The following is a 17,736-nucleotide window of genomic DNA, read 5'->3' as shown; positions in this document are numbered from 1 at the left end:
ATATTCAGTGAAGTTTATAACAACAGTATGAGAATTTTATTTCAGAACTCCTTTAGATGAAGAACATGACGCTAGATGCAAATAGAACAAATCACTACCAAACCCACTTTGCCACGATCAAATTGTGATGCAAAGGCTACTGCTATGACTTCAGACCTTAGTATGCACAGTCATCAGAACCCTGCAGATTTAATCCAAACAGTTGAGGCCTAAATTGTCCAATTTGCTCATCAATATATTTGTCAACGTGTGAGTGAGATTTTATGTCAATTAGATCACTGTTTGGAAATTAATAGGACAGCAGTAAGTAAATGTTATGCCAAAACAGTCCTGAACTTGTATCCTTATCTTGATAGAATGAGAGCACTCAGAATGCAAAATGCATACAGAGATTGCAAGGCAGTAGCTAGAGAAACAAACTAGTCAACTAGAAAAACACTTGCCCAGGATATAACCGATGATGGCAGAAAAGGACAAGATTGCTTATTCTCTGGAAATCATTTCTACTGATAAAGCAATGATTAGGAATTAGCTTTAGCAATTTTTTTTCTCAAACTATGCCATTGTTGCAATTAGACATGAGAGATATTCAAAATACAATCGGAGTAAGTCACTTAAATGCTTGAGAAACAATGTGACAATTTATCTCAACAACAAGTTCTTTCAAAAATATGGCATACACAATTGACAACCCCTATGCTAGCAATAAGTCGCGTATGCCAATAATATATTTCAGATCTTATGTATGCAGATGGTTATTAAACTTATAAAAAATGAATATCTTGCTCAATGAGTTATCTACCACTGCTTATGAAGGTTCATACGCTGCAAAATGTGAGACAGCAGAGTTAGAGAAACAAACCAATGAGGATGCCCAGACCTTCTCCAATAGCAAGACCACTTGTAAGCCTGTAATGACACCACTGTCTCATCAAAGGATCAACCCAGAAATTGTATTGATGCCTTCAGAGATAAATAGAGGCGGCTAAGGTAAAAATAAGCCAATGCAACAGTGAGGGAAGGCAAAAATATGCATGTGTTAGGATGGAGGAAATGGAGGCCTGAAGAAAGGTAAGGGAAAGGCCAGCAGAGGAAAAGAGAGCCCGCAAAGGAATTAAGGTAGGCCGAGGAGGAGAAGGGAGTTGGACGGAGAGGATAAGAGGAATAAGGGAAGAAGAGGAGGGGAGCTGAGGGCAAAAAAGGAAAGGAGAGGTTAGTGGCAGGGGTTTAGGGCTGCTACAGGCAGCATTAGGCTGTAAGAGAGAAGGAGAAAGGAGTTGGAACAATAGCAGGGAAAGGCTGAGTGGAGGGTTTGGAGAAGGCTAAGCAATGAGCGAAGGCTGCTTTCAGGCCTCAAAAAAATTAGTTTTTCCTTTTTCTTTGAAAAAATTGATGAAGCTTCCGAATTGAAGTTAAAACCCTCAAATGCGAATATTTTTTTGAATAATTTTCTTTGACAAATTTCGTTGAGGCCAGATCCTGCTCTCCAGGGTCTAGATTGGCTTCAAATCAACTTCTTCTTTCAGATCTACACTTGCAAAACAAAAACAAAAAATACCCAGATCTCAAATATACAAAAAATGAATAAAAACCCCAAAACCCAAATGTTAGAATTCAAAATTATGTTACACAAATTTTAGATCTACGCAAATAAATTATAAATCTATACAAATAATCTACAGATCTATCAGATCTAAGGAGTATGAGTTCAACTCCGCTCCCAGATTTGTAGATCTAAGGCTCTTTCTAGCCAAATCTACTTATTTTTCCACAAAATATTTAAAAAAATTTGAAATTTTGGAGAGGTACTAGCCCCAAAAGACCCTGTAGAAAAAAGATAATCGTTAGATAAATCTTGAGGCTTATATGAAATAGGTTCTTCATGAAATATTTGCTGAGACTTGGTTGGTCCAACTGAAGACTATCCCCAAACGCTCAATGAGAACCTGAGAGGTCTTCTGCAAACACTAGATCAACCATCAAACCAAGTAGAGAAATAGAACAACAATAAAATTTTGAAGAAATAGAAATACCTGCTATTTCAATCAAAATTAAAAATGTTACCCTAGATTCAACAAACTGAATAAGATACATGTATACAGATTATTCTAAGAGAGCTATTGATTGATAGTTTTCACATAATATTAAGCAGAAATTAAAACAATGTTACCATAAATTCATGAAGAGGAACACCACAGCACGTTGAAACCCCAAAGACTTTTGCATTTATTCCATAAAAGTTTACAAGAGAGCTTGAGAGCTTAGTACACGATTCAGAGATCAGATGGATCAACTGACAAATGACTTCATATTTTAAATTTAAAGATAAATCTTCCAATGGCTAGTTCGAGTGATCATCGTCAAAGCAATCTCGACCGTTGATGAAAATTAAAATTTCTTTTAGTCTCATCCATCGAAATATTTAACTATTTGGGGAAATTCAAAAATTTTGATTAAATGCATTTTAATTAACTCAAAAATAAAAAAAAATAAAAAAAATTGCGCTAATTTCCCCAAAAATTTGACTTTTGACTTAATCCCCAGGGATCAAAGGTTTAAAATTTAGCAAAATAATTAATTTACCTTAGTCCCGGGACCTTTCAAAATTTAAGTTTTTAGGACAGACAAATTTTGCCTTTGGAGAATTTAAATTTACCTATGACCTAGAAATAATTAAATTTTTGGCTTAGGATTTCAATTAACTTTTGGCCGGAAAATTTAATTAATTAACATATGGGGGGATAAATTATTTTTCCAGCCCTCAAGGCACTTTATATCATGATTTCATATTTTTACATCATAAGGGGGAAAACCCATTTATAAAAGACCCTCACAGATTACTCAATTCTGCGACACAAATATAATCCAGCAAACCAAGTAATCGGTAATAAAATAATCTAACCAAATAGTTAGGATTATTCCTAAATTACTTTTACATAGACTCGATCTAGAACACTAAGACTCGCCTAAGATCCTAACGACAAAACCCATTCCAGCTTTGGGGTAACACTCGAGGGGAAAACTCTGTCGACCATTCAAGAATGGATCGATGAGACAAAAAACCTCCCAAAATGGAGATCGTCACTAGAAATGTAGGTTTACCTAGGTTGTTACATACATGACATGGTTCTGCTGAGGTTATTTAAATCATATACATGCATAATGGGTTTATATTATAACAGGATGGCACGAACGCATTGATCAAGCGATATCCCTTTTGCAAAAAAGGGGGTGTACAGCTATGGGGTCGTTGACACGGAGTGGTCAACAGTGTTCATGCGCGATCACTGCCCTCAGAATGATAGTAATGGTAGTCACTTCGACTCATCCGACGCATTTAAACTGCATCAACCTTGTGATTTCCCTTATCTCCGCTCTAATGCATAAGTTAATTCCTATGCCTCCTCTTTTGTCCATGCCAATATACAAGCTAGGCTTTGTTGCTCTCTCGTCCCTCCCGATACTGCCATCAAAGACCATTGTACAGTGCTAAGTATTCCTTTGTCCATCAGCATGATTCGTGAAAGAGGAAGAGTTAGACGAGGAGGACGCTGTCGTGGGCATCCTTCCCGAATTCCACGAATCAATGATCGCGTTGAGCTCTTCAATCCTAACCTACCGGCTCACATTCGCAACAAAGTTGCTTCCCTGGAAGAAGAGGAATGGAGATGGTCATTGAGCTATTAGGAATCTACTAGCCCACCATTGGTGGACTCTGGAGCTAGCTAGAGAAGTGCAAAAAGAAGAATGGCAGAAATAAATGCATATGTCAGTTGAATTCGCCAATTGCTCCGTCGTCTTTCTAGAAGCATTGTCATAGATTTTCTACCAGCTCCCCTATTCGTCGTGTCCTCTAACTCTCTTGGTAGTTCTAAAGCTCGAACTTCCTCCCACCCACCTCCATCACCTCCTCTCCAAGCAGATGGTATGCAGAACTGTGGCCATGATGCCCATGGCTCACCAAGCTAGAAGCCTGAAGCAAAAGTGGACAACCTGAGGAAGCCCCCCACCAGTACTATCCAGAATGCAGTCGCAAATCCTTCACAACAAGACACAAGTTCGTATGGTTTTCTAATTGTCGAGCAAAAGATGGAGGATGACTCTGCACAAGCCAAGGTCAACCAAGCTGGAAGCCACAAAGAGCAGCCAGTCTCAACTAGCTCCATAGGCAAGCAAGTGGTCTGATCAAATTCTCTCTTTAGTTTCTTATGCCTTGTTATTTGTTAGATCACTACATGGCACATGTTTTGCTAGCCACTCCTGCCGAAATCCCGGCAGAAGATATTTTTGTAAACTTATTTTTGATCTTTGCATGGACTATGGCACTCTGCACTCAAACTCTCATTAAGGGATCTTCCAGTTTCCACTTGTTGGGCAGATGGTCCATTCTCAACTCCTCCCAATTTGAGGCCCCAAGCCTCTTAGTGATTATATGATTATACTATAAGTAACATCTTTTTGCTAATATAAATCGCTCTCTTGCTTACAAGAAAAAAAATTGTCTATGACAAAGAACTATTAAATCTCCTAATACCAACCTAAATTTATTTTCTCACTGCAATTATTTATTCCCCACAATTTATTTAATTAGCCAAATAAACTTTGAATTACCAAAAAATCAAATCACTGGTATTTTAATCTTAAAAAATATATGCAGTGGAAAATAAAAATTAGGAGAGATCAATAACACATTGCAAAATATAAATACCCACAACAATACTCCGGCATCCATTAATCTAGTAAATCAAGGTTTTTAACCCACATAATTAAATGGAAAAATACATTTACTAGAACCTGTAACTCAGTCCCCACTTACTCCACCAAGAAAGCACCTAAAGAGGCAATAAATCATCTTCCACATGCTAAGACACCAAGCCCATGCAGAAGACCTTTTGAAGCTACCATAAACTTCAGCAAGAAGATATAAGCGTAAAGCAAGAGACGCTAATAATTAATTAGGACATGAATTTGTGCAAGATATAAGAATATTATTTGTCAATAATTCAATTGTACTTAATCAAAATTAAATGGTTGCTCCTTGGTTGACTGGTTGTTACAAACCATTTCACTTCTTTAATATTGTTGGTTAACCTCATGACTTGCCCAAGCCATTGGAAAATATGCATTTGTTTCATGGTGATAATGCTATTAACACCAGTGATCATCAGCAAGACAAAAGAAGAACCTATGACGCAAGATAAGATAATATTATTTTATTAATATTCAACTAAAGACCACCGAATTAGATACATTTATGAAGAAAGAGTTAGTTTAGCTTGGCTTTGTAATTTCTGAAGAAGTCTGATGGATCTCAAAAAAGTGAAAAACATAGTCAAGTGTCCAGTTCCTAGGAGTATATTTAAAGTACAAAGTTTTCATCAATAAGCTAGTTTTTATAAAAAAAAATCATAAAAATTGTTGGACACCTAATCCTCTAAGGGTTGGTGCGGAAACCGAATAGACTAAGGAAGTCCAAGAGACCTTGGAATACGAAACCAAAGGTCATATGAATGTACTATAAATGTATATCATTTGTTAATAATAGATGTACTCTCCTATTTATGTTTCCTATTTTGTTGCTACCATGTGTGTGTTTGACATTGTATCAGAGCAGGTACCTTCCTAACCTGCTCAATCTTGTGTAAGCCACTAGTTTTGTGGCATTAGTGTGCATTTCAGCTCTACCATCTATTGTTTTGTTGCCATTCTCAGCCTAGCATGCAAAACGATCCTCCTCACTGTGCACCTACTTTAATGCTCTGAATTCTGTCTGAAAACCTTAGCACCCCTCAGAACTGTATTTTTAGTATGCTATTCCTATGCATGCGTTGTTGTGTCCTGTCAGATAACAATTCACGCCTTTGAAATAGTATATCGGCCAACCCATGATCGACATATACAAATGAAGGATACTGACAAAAAGGTTGTTTAGAGGAGTTCATTGGTTTTGAGATGGATATAATGTCACCCACATGCATTTCAGTCCGGTTTGTGGTAGCCAATATTCATATTTGATATTCCTTCCCTCCGCTCTGCCATTCTCATAGTAGGTCAGTCTCGCGCACCTTGGTTTGACATTCATGTATGGTCATTTTCTGTCTGTGTAAGAGTAGTTTCTCTTTAGTCTACCATCCATCTCGACTCACGTTGAAAGGATAAAAGACAAGGTCAAATGTTGCTTGCATTGTGGTGGATACTTGAATTTCCCTCCTATTCAAAGCGAAATGCAACATTGAGGAGTCCTGCAACAACTCCTTACATGCGTTGATTCATATGCGTTGGTTGAATGCTACGTATATGCTGGTCAAAGCATTCAGGTGGACTGGTTAAGCGTTTCTTCCTGCGTCCGGTCGGCTCCCTTTACGGGACTGGTTAAGAGGTTGTTATATGACGGTTACATTGTGAGCTGCAATAAAATGGCGATTTGAATGATCATGTAGTTCCTCAGGACAATGATTATTGCAAACCCTAGTGCATCGAGCGTTACTTCTTCTGGAATCGTTGGAACGTTTGCTAGAATTTGTGACACCTGCCACATTGTAAACCTTGGTATCGCTTCTTTCCATTAAAACACTCAACATGGTCCCTGGATTTGTCATATGGTTAGCCTTCTTTTGTTGTCAATTGGCGCTAGCCTCTCAAACAACGTCTTATTATTGTATCACCAGTCTGTCATATTCTCATTCAGCTCTCAAACTGCGGTGATGGTTTTTCCTGTCAAAGTCTTCTCAAATATCTGCATACCACCAAGCATACCACCATGGAGGGGAAATACCTGGCTCACCCACTCGCTTGATTAGAAATTTGGAGGAATCCCATCCTTGTTAAAACAAAAAAAAATAGATATATAGCACGCCTTCTCCAGACATTTTTCACTGAGAGGCTTCGAAACCTCGTTATATATCCCAATGAATGCGTGAATGAATTCTTAACTCGTCCAGCCTTGGTACTCTATATGCAGCCTCGAAACTTGTAACGCCCCTTACCTGCTCGTCCCAACATGGCTTGTTTAGCATTCTTGTCAAGTAGAAACTCATAGCCTCTGTCTCGGGCTTCCTCGGTGCAATTCGAATTGATGCTCTCCAACAGGTTTTCTGAGGCGCGTAATTCGGCACACAAGACAACCCCTCGGAGCCGTGAACGCCGAAGCTGGAGAAAGGTCTTGTCTTAGTGCACCACTCCTCCCGCGTTGCCAACATTACAGCCCCTAATTACCGCAAGGCGTTGATTGACATTCCTACATCCGAAGGAGTTATGGTTGTCGATCGTTGTTTTTAGTGAGGTGTGCCAATCCTGAAGAAAGGCGAGAAGCAATAGAAACTACAACCAACGATTGTCGAAGTCGCTTGAAAAGACTCAGATCGTCATCATTGATTGGATTTCTTGGCTTCAAATTGAAAGGAACAACTTGCTTCTTTGACGGATTATCGCTTTCATCTTCATCTTCTTCAACATGGGAATGAACATCTACACAAGGATCAAGAGATTTCCTGGCTTAGTATGAAGTAGAGTCGCGTTGTATTGGAAAGGAACATAACTATAAAGACGTGAATGAGCATGTAGCAGACTTGTAAAGTCCTGAACCTCTCGAAGTGCACCGACATGCTGTCAAAATAAAGAGACTTAATAAGGATTTGTTTGTAACTTTGTATTAGTTATGTCTAAGAGATACCATCACAACTATATCAACGAGCAGTAGAAATTTCGATTCGTTATCCGCCTTAGGAGGAGTCAAGTTTCCAACATTAGCAAAAGAGGACAGGATCGTTGGAAGAGAGTAAGATCTTACAACCTGCAGGTCTTGATTTTCTGGGCTACCTTGTTTCCATTCATTTTTTACCATAGGGAAACCCTCTACAAATACCTGAGGAATCTTGTAAAGTCTTTCAAGTATTGTCAAATAATTTTGTGTGGACCAAAAGGATGTCGATGTGACGTTAATTATGGAGGGCTATATATGTTTGTTTGCATAGAGTAGAGGAATTTATTTGACAGCTAGACACAAAGGAAAATCATTTTTCAAGGAAAATATTTATTGCTGGCAAAGGATTATCAATTGAGTAGATTTTCCTCTTATCATTGGGCACGTTTAATTTTGAAGAACATTGCATTGCTAGCTATTTGCCTTTACAAGTACATTTGTGGTCATTTGTTGACCTAAGTTGGTTGAATAATGGCGAAAATTCATGGATTATTAGAGTTACTGAAAACTCTAATCAGGTCCACTACTGACAGCATAGTTAAAATTAGCAAAGCCTCTATTTCGGACATTCAGACTTGTCTACAATACGCACAAGAACAGATTGATTTTTTACAGCTTGAATCTCAACTACAACACAAGGAATTACAGCACTGGAGTCATCATTCTGAACCTTTTCTGTTAAGAAGATTGAAACAAACTCCCACAAACAGCAAGACAAAAATGTTACAATTCATTCAAATTTAGTACTCAATGAAGCAGCAGTTGTACATACAAATGCAGAAGTGCAGTTTGCACTTTCCAAGCCCATCATCAGACCTTGGGAAGAGCTTGTCCACAACAAGCATAGAACAAGTCTTGGATATGATAAGGAGATGTCCTTTCACATTCCAGATTACTCAAAGCCCATCCAGTTTCAGAGTGTTGGATTACTTCATGATAGTTCACCTTCAGTTGTTCCAGATTTTGCACCTCTTCCACAACAACAACAACAGATTGTGAAATGCCAACACTGTGACTGAGTTGGCCATATGAAAGATCAATGTTTTGATTTTCATCCATGTAAGCACTGTCATAAAACCAATCATTCTTCAAACAGATGCTTCAAAAACAAACATCTTGCAAAAACAATGATTCATCTTGGATGGATCGCTTCTTGGCAATGGGCTTCAACAGCCAAGAAGATATTTCGCTCATACAACGGGATTTGTTCTCGAATATTGAAAAGTCTTACAGTTGAGATCTCTTCATCTTCTCGCCTTGTATCTGACGGGGGGAAATGATGGTCATCTACAAGCTTCAAAGCCACATCAAGTGAGCCTGAGCCACAACCTGCCACACCAGATTCAGAGTTGTAGCCAGAGACAAAGATGCCCCTGAGCATGCCTTCAGTTGGTGATACCTCTTCAAATAATTGGGGACACTTCCTCTAGCATAAGACTTCAGCTTCTTGCCAGTTTCGGAAGAGTTCCAGGAATTGCATTAAGCATTCCAGAGTTGTTGGTCATCCTTAAACCATCATAGGTTGAGACCTCCCTTTTTAGGTTGAGGTTCTCCCTTTTATGTGGGGTGAGACCTCCCTTTCACGGTTGAGGGTTTCCCTCTTCAAAATATCAGGAGCACTTCCTCTAGCAGAAAACCTGAGCTTCATGCCAGACTTGGACGAGTTCCGGGAAGTGCACTAAGCGTTCCAGTGTTGGTGGTCATCCTTAAACCAGCGCCCTTTATACCAACATTTCAGAGAGCACATTCAGCCTAGTGTTGCCATGCATTTTTGCACATTTTGTATTACAGCTCTCTTCTTCGACTCATACATAACCCTTCCGATTAAGGGGGGGAATGTTGGACACCTAATCCTCTAAGGGTTGGTGTGGAACCCGAATAGACTAAGGAAGTCCAAGAGAACTTGGAATACGAAACCAAAGGTCATATGAATGTACTAAAAATGTAAATCAATTGTTAATAATAGATGTACTCTCATGTTTATCTTTCCTATTTTGTCGCTGCCATGTGTGTGTTCGACAAAAAATTTAATGGAATTTGTACATGTTTCACTACTTATATGTGAAAAGGAGAGTTTAAATGGAATGTTGTTGCACAGAAACAATTGGAGTTGGTAAAGGAAAAAGTTATTGAAAGGCTAGGGTTGGCTTTGCCAGATTTTGGCAACACCTATCAAGTTGATTGTAATGCTAGTGGCACAGCTATTCGAGAAGTGATGGGTAAAGAGAGGAGACCAACTGCTTTCTTCAGTGAAAAAGTTGAATGAAGCAAAGCAAAAATATTTTGTTTATGATCTAGAATTTATGCAATCATTCAAGCATTGAAGTAGATGCATTATCCATTGCCTAGAGAAAGTGTGTTTAACACTGATCATCAAGCATTGAGATATTTTAACAATCAATCTAAGTTGAAGCAAAGACATATTAAGTGGATTGAATAGCTATAGAGCAATTACATTTGTGTCGAAGCATAGATCAAGCAAATCAAATAAGAGTTGTTGAGGATTTGAGCAAAAGATCAATATTGTTGCCTGCTATGGAATGGAGGTTGTAGGAATGGAAGACATAAAAAGGTTGTATAAGGAAGACTTGGGCTTTGCCAAAGCATGCATGGCAAGTAGAGAGCCATGGAGCTGTGAGAGAACTCCATACTTGGATTATTTCATTCAAGAAGGATTCTTATTTAAAAACCATTAGTTGCATATTCCAAGTGGATCTATGAGGGAGAATTTTATTAGAGAGCTGCATAATGGAGAAATTGAGGAATTTTTAGATGAAAGAGTTGCAGGAAGTATAAGACAAGAATATTTAGTTCAATGGGAAGGAAAGGGCCTAGAAGAAGCTGTTGGGATCTCAGAAACAGAATTAGAGCAAGTTACTTAGTCTAGACATGGTTGCTCTATCAATCCTATGAGCAAGAGCTCACTTTTCTTTTACCAAGGGAGAGTGATGCTGGAGAAAAGCAGCAGCCACCATCCTTCCTCGTTCTTGTCACCAAGCATCTTTGCAAAGCTGAGGTAGAGAGTTAAATGGATGTCAACATAACCAAGACTGTCGGATCAGCAGCCAAACAAATTGATAATCATTGCAAGGATTGGCACATGTAAAACCCCCAAAATAATCTCCACCATCGAAGTAACCTATCACGAACAGCCCAATTTCCATAGCAGTAATTTCGTTTGGAGAGAGGACCGTCAAGGAATTTGCCAGTCTGAGACCTCAGCTATCAGATATGCCTTTGATCCTACGGCCTAATTTCTGTCAGGGGTCACTTTTCACAAACGTTGCTGATATATTCTCCACCAACCAGTTCCCAAGCAGTGATACATGGGTAGGCATTCTACCAGGGTTCAAACATCATGCATCGGAAGAATTAAGCCCACAATTAAATGCAGACAGAGGAAGCAAAGAAGGATGAAAGTGGAGAAGCGCCCTCACTTGAGAGGATAACCAGGAGATAAAGAGGAAAAAGAGCTTGAAAGGAAAGAAGAAGAATAATGGGAAGAGACAGAGTAGTGGAGGAAAGAGAGAATCCAGGCAGCCCATCAGAAAACAAGTAGATTTCAAATTATGTGGCTATGAATTCTCTGAGACATGTAATGCCAATCTGAGACCGAGACCAGAGGGCCTTTGAAATTATTTACATATATATATATATATAGCTGAAGCCTTTGAGGCAGTCACGATGTAATTCATGTTTCTGAGGGTTAATAGAATTCTTGTGGTGAAATTTATGAGTTCCCCTGCGTATGTGTTTCTTTATTTTTAATTTATGTGTGCATGCTTCCAAGTTATTGCTGTGTGCTCTGTTTTAAATATAAATTCACAACCTTGGTTGTGTGTTTTATTTTCAATTCCCAATATAGCTGCACCATCAAAAACCTTGCTACCCATGGTGTGGTCGGCCTTAAGTACTAAAGTACCTTTTCTGGTTCTGTCCCCTTGCCAAGTCTGTCTAGGGCAATGCTGGGTCGTTCTGTAGCCAACTTTTAGGCTGTTCCATTTCCTTAAACATTGCTTTCCTAGGAGACAAATTGCCTTCAGTTGTAGAATTCCAGCCCTCATGAAAAATGATTCGTCATGAAATATTGTTTTCATAAGGAAGAAGAGGAATGAAGTGTTATTTACTAAGAAAGTACCTGCAAGAAGATTTTCATGGTTTGATAGCTCCTAATACATGTTGGTACTTGCAGATCATTATATAGGGAGAAAGATGGAGATGGGCCACTTCCATAAGTTATTAGCTTTTTGGGGGAGTGTGTACTTTGCACTATGGGCAGAAAGCCACCTGGTGCATCCCCAGCTAGACTGGCTCATTCCCACTAGTCATGGAGATCTTAGGGTTGGTTGTAGCATCAAGCCGGCAGGGTTATCAAGGAGACAAGGAAAAAGATGCACAGGCTGCCTCCTCTTCCATGTAGAACAATGATAAGCTTCCAACTTTGGCACTTGCAATCTCAAATATTGAGAAACCCCCTAAGTCAGGCAGTGATGGATGGAATCCAATTGTCATGGATGCAGCGCTGACCCATACAAGCTGGGGGCCAACCCCCAACAACCATGACAATCCTCTGCCTAATAATGGGATTCTCCCTGCAACAATTAATAACACTTTGTTTATGCTTGGACCTAGGGCCTCACTATATTTGTTGTCTCATGGACTTTCACTGTTATATCTTTTTATGTATATCCTTTATGGCAATGATTTAGACTTGTGGCCATTTTGGTAGATAGGCAGTTGATATTGAACTCGCTAATACTTATAGAAGTTGCAAGCGTGACATATTTCGTTTTTTTTTTTCCCTTTTTTAAATAAATATATATATATATATATATTTTATATACACATTCTGAAATTTTATTAATAGTCAAAAGCAGTTTTAAATTCAACCTTTCTCAATGCTTTTAGATTTCCAATAACCTAAAAGAACGTCACACAAAATAATCGTGGTAACAGCAAGCTGTAAATAAGCAAATTATTGTAGTCACCATTCAAACCTGGTTAACCTACGGCAACAATACAAATCCTTTGTGAGGGATTGATGGTTGTGAATTATGGAATTTCTGAGCATATACAAAATGCATTTAGTTAGCTTGGGCAGTGGAGGATCACGGTAGATTTTATGAACGCAGAATAATTCTGGTATTTGCAGGGGATGCATCAATGTATGTTGCTTGGCTCTCAATTTAACCAAAAATGCTCGGAGGACATGGAGAAACAATAAAATGGACTTGGATATGGACAAAAAAATAAAATTTAACTCACAAAAATGAGAAATTAAATGGGGCATGTCACAAGGGTGACAATCTACAAAGGATAACAGTATGAATGGCAAGAGAACTGTCTGGATGAACAGTTGACAAACGAAACATGAAGTTCATAAGTACAAATAAAAACATCTGTTTAAAAATAAGGACAAATATTTAATTTAAAAATAACAAAAATTATATAGAGAACAAGGCCATGGCCAAATCAGTTATAAAAACATCTGTTTAAAAATAAGGACAAATATTTAATTTAAAAATAACAAAAATTATATAGAGAACAAGGCCATGGCCAAATCAGTTGTTTCATTTTTCTGCTGGCATAGTCAGAGATATAAACAATCATCATTTGACCAAACCCGAGTACTTGTTTAAGAAACTTTCTGTTATATTCATTGAAAAAAATGATTAAATTGACAACATAGCCTTGGTTCACTGGAGGAAAATGGAGTATTAAGCTATCCACCAGAGTTCCATTCTCATTGTGTTCTGCCCCAACCCAAATGGCATGCCAATGAATCCCAAAATAGATAAATAAATCATAACATCCATGACCCAACCATGTTGCTGGACTCTTACAAGTTCCACGGAAAATTTTAGGGGCTAATATTCGCCCAGTGAGCTAATTTTCCATGATTTCTCCACAAAAATATTTACCAATTTCCAATTTTTATAAAAGATGATTCGCCCAAATTTTAGAATATAAAATTATTTTACCTATAAAATCATTACAAATTTGAATAATTTTACAAATATATCAATAAACATTTTATAGTTTTCATATTAGGGATTAATGAGATTCGCAAATGTTTTTAAACTTCAAGAAAATTTTCCATCCTTAAAATTTTCCTTGGTTACAACTTGAATCAAGTGAAATCTTACAAAATTTTGTTATTGTCAAACCAATTCCTAAAAAGGACGAATTGTTATTGTTCCTGGGTAAATGGAAGCTGTCTGTTTGGGTTCCATTCTCACTGTGGTCTACCCCACCCAAATCGCATGGCAATAGATCTTATATTGTCAAACCAGTTTCTAAAAAGGACGACGAATTGTTACTGTTACTGGGTAAAGGGAAACTGTCCATTGGAGTTTCATTCTCACTGCGGTCTGCCCCCCACCCAAATGGCATGGCAAAAGATCCCAGAATAGATAAATAGAACATTACACCACACCTTGAGAATCAAGGGAGATCTACCAAAACACTTTAAACAGTGTTACTGTATAGCCAATTCCTACAAAGTAACAACTGTTATCGCTCCTGGGTGAACGGAAGTATAGAAAGGCTTAAAAGAAGTAAGGATAGAATGAAAAGCCTTCCCCAGGGTAAATACATAAATCTCTTTATCACATATATGTATTCTGAGTAATATTCCATTGAATGAACGTGATAAGCTATGGAGAAAACTGGAATATAAGTTAATGAAAAGCCAATATTTAGTTTTTTTTAGGGTGCTTAAAAAATAAGAGACTGATGGAAAAATTAAAATAGAACAAGAAAATTTTATTAAGTTGAATAAATAATTACAAATTTAGATAGTAAAACTAAAAGAATACATTCAATATATCAAATTGGAAGGTACAAAAAACAACTTTTATGTGAATACTAAAAAAGGCTGTACGAGAAAAGCGCTGGAAAGTGATAAGACTTGGTTGTCAAGGCCTCCTGAGCTGGCGGAGAGAAGAATGGAATAATTCTATCAATTTCGAATATCCACGACTCTATTTACAAAGGACGGTGAATCTGGGTAAAATTTGGAATATTTTTTAACAAATTTGAAAATTCATGCCGCTGATTACAAAGGGCTGTGAAAGTCCTGGCTAATTCTGGCGGAATAGCTACCTTCCCTGAAAACCAGGACAAAGGAAAGCCACTCTTTGTGGCTTTGTGATTCAACCACAACGTTTGGGTGTCTGCGGGCGTGTTTCTAAAAGCATATTAGAAAAATTAAATAACAACGTAAATTTAAAAATAAAAAATGAAAAATGAAATTGATGCTACCATGTCTTACTTACCATGCGACAGATGAGACGCCATTGCTGATAATCTTTCTTGCCGAAAATAGCAACATCAGGCTCCACTATATTGAATAGCTTTGCAACAACTGTAGCAACTCCTCTGAAGAATACAGGCCTGGACACTCCACAGAGTGGTTTCTCAAGCCTCTCTACTCTAATCCACGTCTCGTGCCCATTATCACCGCCTTCCTCGAGGCAGGACACAGTTCTTCGAGTCCCATTGCATTCTTCCCCGAATGTTTTTCCATCTCCTCGCACATAAAGATCGTGGGGATTGAACACAGCATCCACGCTGAGAGCTCTCAATTTGAGCAAATCGCCCTCGAAATTGGAAGGGTATGACCCAAAATCCTCTCCCACTGCAAACTGGGAAGGATTGACGTAAATAGAGACAACGACCTTCTGGGCTCTCTTCTTGCCCTCTTCCACGAGGGCCAGGTGCCCCCTATGAAGGTACCCCATTGTCGGCACCAGGCATATCGTTTCCCCTTCCTTCCTCCTCTCCCTCGTCCACCTTCTCATGGCATTCTTGTCTCTTATCACTTCTATATCTTTCCCCATCTCGAACGCCAATTCTCTTCAAAACTCCAGAGAAAATTAATCAAAACAATCAGCTGTTCTGTAGGATATTTAGCAGGACAATTTGGCTACTGTTGGGTTTCTAGCTATCCTCCCCTGCGTTTTTGTAATGTGGTGTTATTGAAGTTCAGGGATCAAATATGAAGGAACCCGCACAAGTCGCCGGTCAACATTGCCGGCTGCCCACTCGGTCGCCAAACCTAATTGGATTCCAAGATAAACGTGCTGTGAATGGGAGATAAAATAATAGGATAACAGGAACTCATATCAACCACCATGCTAGGCCATGCCATGATATGACGATGGCATATAAGACTGATATGGGTACCTAAAGCAGCCGACCCGCTCTGGAAATTTCCATCTTTTTCCAATTGGGGAAAAAGTAGCAGGTTTTTATTGAAATTTCCATCTTTACTTTTCCAACTGGGGAAAAAGTAACAGGTTGTTATTGAAGGAAATATATTAAGTGGGATGTCAAAAATCTTTATACAAATGCACAGGAAGCTTCCAATTTCACCGAAATGGACTGATCTATCGTATAACATTTTCAATTTCCCTGAAATGATGTCACTTTATACAAATGCACAGGAAGCTTCCAATTTCACCGAAATGGACTGATCTATCGTATAACATTTTCAATTTCCCTGAAATGAACTGATCTATCATATAACATTTTCAAATTCACTGGAATGGACTGATATATAAAATATATACACTTGGCGTGAAAGAAATGGCAAAAAAATATTCTTTCATTTTTGAATTTGATGGTCAAATTTTGAATAATAAAAATTTGCACGCTCGATCACATTTTTAAAATAATATAATACTTTCTAGTCAACTCAAGTCGTTCCAAACATAATAATTTAATTAAAACATATTAAATATCCAGCCATTATTAATGAATTGATTAAATAAAAATATAAAATTTCAGCGATTACTAATAAATGATTTAAATGACATAAAATGTCCAACCAATACCGATATCTCGCTACCATGGCCACGAGATGATTTATGGAGGATATGATTCGCGTAGTCTGATTAGGGGGAGGAGTTATCCAGAAAGTTATGGAAATTCTGGTTATATTCAAAGAAAATCTGGCAAGGATTTTTGTAAATCCAAGTTATAGTTGTTAAACTTCAAAATTTTAGGTGTTCTAAATGTTTTTGATGGTGTTGAATCCATTTCCACCATCAAAAACACAATTCAAACACTGCCTCTACAAGATTTTTTAATTTTTTTTTGCCCAGATTCCGGTCACTTTTTGTCGTTCGGGCAATTCCTCCGCCTCGTTAGATGACTCGGATATGATTATGTTGTCCATTAAACCGTATGCATCATTGCATTTTCGGTGTTTATATTTTTAAATCATTGCATTTTCGATGTTTATGGTTTAATAGGGTAATGTGAAATGTTAAAAATATATATATATATATATTATATTTTAGTGGTCAACTTAATAATAAGGATAGTTATTATTGGTTGTTATCCACGAGTGCAAGTTAATTCATTACTGTTATTTAAAGAAAATCACGTCTTTTTTTACATCTCAAGAAAACAAGCTCTTAACCAAAAATACATACAAAAGAGATAATATTTAAAACAATTAAATTATTTTAAATTTATTCAATATTGAGAAACTAATTTTTTTTAACACACACATAAATTTAACTAATAAAAGTATTTACGTCAACTTCCTTTTACACGTTAATAAATTCAAGTTTAAAATAAATTTTATTTTAATTTTGTTTTCACTAAACATATATTAAATTGAAATAATAAAAATATTATATATGGTGGATAGCTAATCGGCCTTTTACACTTTAATAAATTCAAGTTTAAAATAAATTTTATTTTCATTAAACATATATTAAATTTAAATAATAAAAATATTTATATATGGTGGACAGCTAATCCGTAAGGGTTAGCCATACAAATTTCAACAATTAACAAAGTGCAATAAACTTCTTGAAATATGAAACCAAGTGTCAAGACAATTGTATTTATATATACATTTTTTTAATAGAAAGGCATTCCACAATTTATCAATTATGTCTATTATTTCATGAAGTTCAACATGGTATCAAAGTATGCAAATTTCTACCCTGCTTAAGTCTAAGCCACAGTTGTGTGGTCTTCCTTCACCACAGGTCCCACATTTAGTCACATTTGCCCCA

General features: G+C 37.4%; 1 protein-coding gene across 1 annotated transcript in view; it reads right to left on the bottom strand.

The window, feature by feature from the left end:
• The window catches only part of LOC149229300 (pantoate--beta-alanine ligase-like), a 101,948-nt gene extending 85,898 nt beyond the window's left edge, over nucleotides 1–16,050 (bottom strand). The window contains exon 1 of the mRNA XM_089378558.1: nucleotides 14,980–16,050. Coding sequence (XP_089234684.1) covers nucleotides 14,980–15,543 — 564 coding nt within the window. The 5' untranslated portion in view covers nucleotides 15,544–16,050. The remainder of the gene's footprint in view (nucleotides 1–14,979) is intronic.
• Nucleotides 16,051–17,736: the final 1,686 nt, after the last annotated feature.

Source organism: Pinus tabuliformis, chromosome J, assembly GCF_031772625.1.
Source record: "Pinus tabuliformis cultivar Carrire ecotype Pingquan chromosome J, CPIR1, whole genome shotgun sequence".
Classification (NCBI taxonomy): Eukaryota; Viridiplantae; Streptophyta; class Pinopsida; order Pinales; family Pinaceae; genus Pinus; species Pinus tabuliformis.
Note: the sequence above shows the minus strand (reverse complement) of the source record. Positions and strands in the feature narration are given on the sequence as shown.